The following is a 2,661-nucleotide window of genomic DNA, read 5'->3' as shown; positions in this document are numbered from 1 at the left end:
GAAGGTGGATCAGACTTTCTCTCCAGTACACTTTGCACTGACTCCTCCTCACCTTTTCAGGCTCCATCTGGAGATCCTTGGGCCTCTTCTCATGTTTTCAGGATATTTGTGTTAACTTCCAACGCTTTTAGGAGGAATGCTAGCAAGAATCAGAAAATGCTTCGCCTCTGCTTACAGTTTCAGTGTCTGATCTCACCTTTATTTGCCACTTTCCATTTTATCTCTTCTGCTTTATATAGTTTCACACTACTGTGTTGTTTCTTTGGCAGGCGGCGTATGACAAAGTGAGAAAGGCGAAGAAGCAAGCTGCAGAAAGGACACAAAAACTTGATGAGAAGCGAAAGAAAGTAAAGCTTGGTAATAAAATCAAAACTTCTTTTTCTCTTGTCTTGAAGTCTTCGTTAGCTGGGTGTTTGCATTTCTTGTACCACTGGAATTCACCATTGATTAATCTGCTGTCCATTTGTGATGGCTGTCATTTCTTTATGTGCAGTACAATATAGCAGCTGTCTGAAATCTCCTCCTGCAGTCATTGCTGGGGATGGTCCTGTTCTGGGAAGGAATGGGGGTTTTGATGACTGTTAGGACTGCTGATACATAGATGTGCCTGGGCAGAGGAAAGGCAGCAGAGCATCAGGACTCTACTTTGAAATTGGTGTAGGTGTAGCCAATTTTGTGATCTTTCCATTCACTTCTGGTCAGCAGCGTCAGCAGTGAAAATTCTCTTTGGATTGTTTTAATTTTGTTTCTTTCTCTGCAGATCTTGAAGCCAGAGAACGAGAAGCCCAGACCCATGAGAGTGAAGAGGAAGAGATCAAGATAACGAGATCATTAGAACAAGAAGTAATGATAAATTCTTAGATTTCTCTGCTTCTGTTGAGAAGAATTGCTGAAAGTCTTTATAATAATAATGAAAGCCATGTGATGACATGCAGCAAATCTATGTATAGCAGTCTTTCAGCCTTTTGGATTAATGGGCTCTGTGGAAGAGAGGCATGTAGAAGGGATCTTGTAGCAGTCTGGCAAATGTGTCAGTCTCAGAATTTTATTTTTTGTCTGCCCTTTTCCTTTTGCATAGCAGACAGTAACAGCTAATTGATTATATGCTGGCTGATAGGGACTGTGTCACTAGGAACATGAGGGGTCCAACTGTATGAGCACTGGAGCTGTCACAGGGGAACTAGGAGGGTTGCCCCAAGAGATGGTTGTAAGACAAAAGCTCTCTGTGGCAGTCTTTAGCTGGCATGAGCCAACCGTGGAACTGTGCCCTCAGATATCTGTGCTGTCTTACCTCTGGTGTAGATAATACGCCTGCGTGAAGAAGGCTCCCGTCAGCTTGAGGAGCAGCAGAGACTCATTCGAGAACAGATCCGGCTTGAAAGAGAGCAGCACATCCAAGGTGAGAACAGATGAGATCGGAGCACCCAGCCAAGCTACGTGCATGCGGGACTCTCCTGTAGACTTAGCTCACATACCGATGCAGCCTTCTGACTTGGTCGCGTTGCCTTATATGGGATCCTGCTTGGCACCTTTTTCAGGGATAAATCAAAAGACTAGTTGTGGGCTTGCTTACTTGTATGTGGCATGCTGCTCTTTAAGACATTGTTGCTGCTCCTTTTCAATAAACATTCTCAAGCATTGAGTCTAGATGGGCTGATGTAGAGCCCCTCAGTTATGCTGGAGAGAGCCTAAAGTCCTGCTGGTCTGTCACAATTAAAGCAGTCAGTGTTGCAGACTCAAAATAGGGAATGATTCAAGTTTGCAAAAAACAGTGGTTGTCATTGGGTTACTACTTCTGTTTCCCCTTGCAAGTTCTCAGTACTTATCACCCAAAATAGACTCAGTGTGGAGAAAAAAAGTTTTGTTTAGCCTATGGTTGCTGAGGCTTTACTTTCTGGAACTTTATGCTCTTGTGTTCCTTGGGCATACACAGTTTTAATCCCAGGTTTGTACAAAGAGCAGACACAAATCTTGTCAGGAAATGAGTGACATACTGAACTGGAAAACGTCTGCGTCCTGTGCTGCCATACAACAATGTGAAGTTGATGTGTGTGAAGTTCTCTCCCTCTAATTCTTGTGGGCTGTTAAGTAGCTGTAATTAGTCTCCTTCATACAGGAGGGGATGAGATTTTTCCAGAATCCCAGTACCTCATCCTTTGTATTCCTGAACCTCACTCCCATCCACACGTTTCTATAGTGAATTGGCTTTTTTAATATTCTGTATGTGTGGACTTAAAATACAGTTTTATGTTTCAGAAAGTTCTGTTCTGCTTTTCAAAAGAAATTAGAGTGCTGTTTAGTTCAATGGCAAGATTTATTGTCTCTTGCTTCCTACACCTTTTGTTCTGACACAGGCTATAGTATAAGGCCTGCTGCTTTCTCACAGGAAGAATGTTGATCTAATGAGTTAAAAAAAAAGTAAAAAATAATAACAGCAGAGATCCAGATGCAGAAACCCTTTGAGGTCACAGAGTTTTCCTGTATGACTGTATGTAAGTCATTCAGCACACCCTAGTCTTTCTTAACTTAATTTCACATATCAGGAATTGGGGAGGATGTTGAGCAGTTGCTTAGTGTAAAACACTTTGAGATCCTTGCAACGAGAGCATATCATTATGAAGTATTTAGTTGCAGGGCCAGATTAAATTCTTGGGTTATGCT

The 2,661-nt window shown here is 42.3% G+C and overlaps 1 protein-coding gene across 1 annotated transcript in view; it reads left to right on the top strand.

Moving 5' to 3' along the window:
* Positions 1–269: 269 nt before the first annotated feature.
* The window catches only part of DNAJC17 (DnaJ (Hsp40) homolog, subfamily C, member 17), a gene marked incomplete at its 5' end in the record, with an annotated part of 12,571 nt that continues 10,179 nt past the window's right edge, over positions 270–2,661 (top strand). Inside the window, 3 exons of the mRNA XM_010287134.1 lie at positions 270–357; positions 761–843; positions 1,303–1,399. Of these exons, the coding sequence (XP_010285436.1) occupies positions 270–357; positions 761–843; positions 1,303–1,399 (268 nt within the window). The remainder of the gene's footprint in view (positions 358–760; positions 844–1,302; positions 1,400–2,661) is intronic.

This window comes from Phaethon lepturus, unplaced genomic scaffold, assembly GCF_000687285.1.
Source record: "Phaethon lepturus isolate BGI_N335 unplaced genomic scaffold, ASM68728v1 scaffold54925, whole genome shotgun sequence".
Classification (NCBI taxonomy): Eukaryota; Metazoa; Chordata; class Aves; order Phaethontiformes; family Phaethontidae; genus Phaethon; species Phaethon lepturus.
The sequence above is the reverse complement of the archived record's forward strand: the minus strand, read 5'-3'. Positions and strand labels throughout refer to the sequence as shown.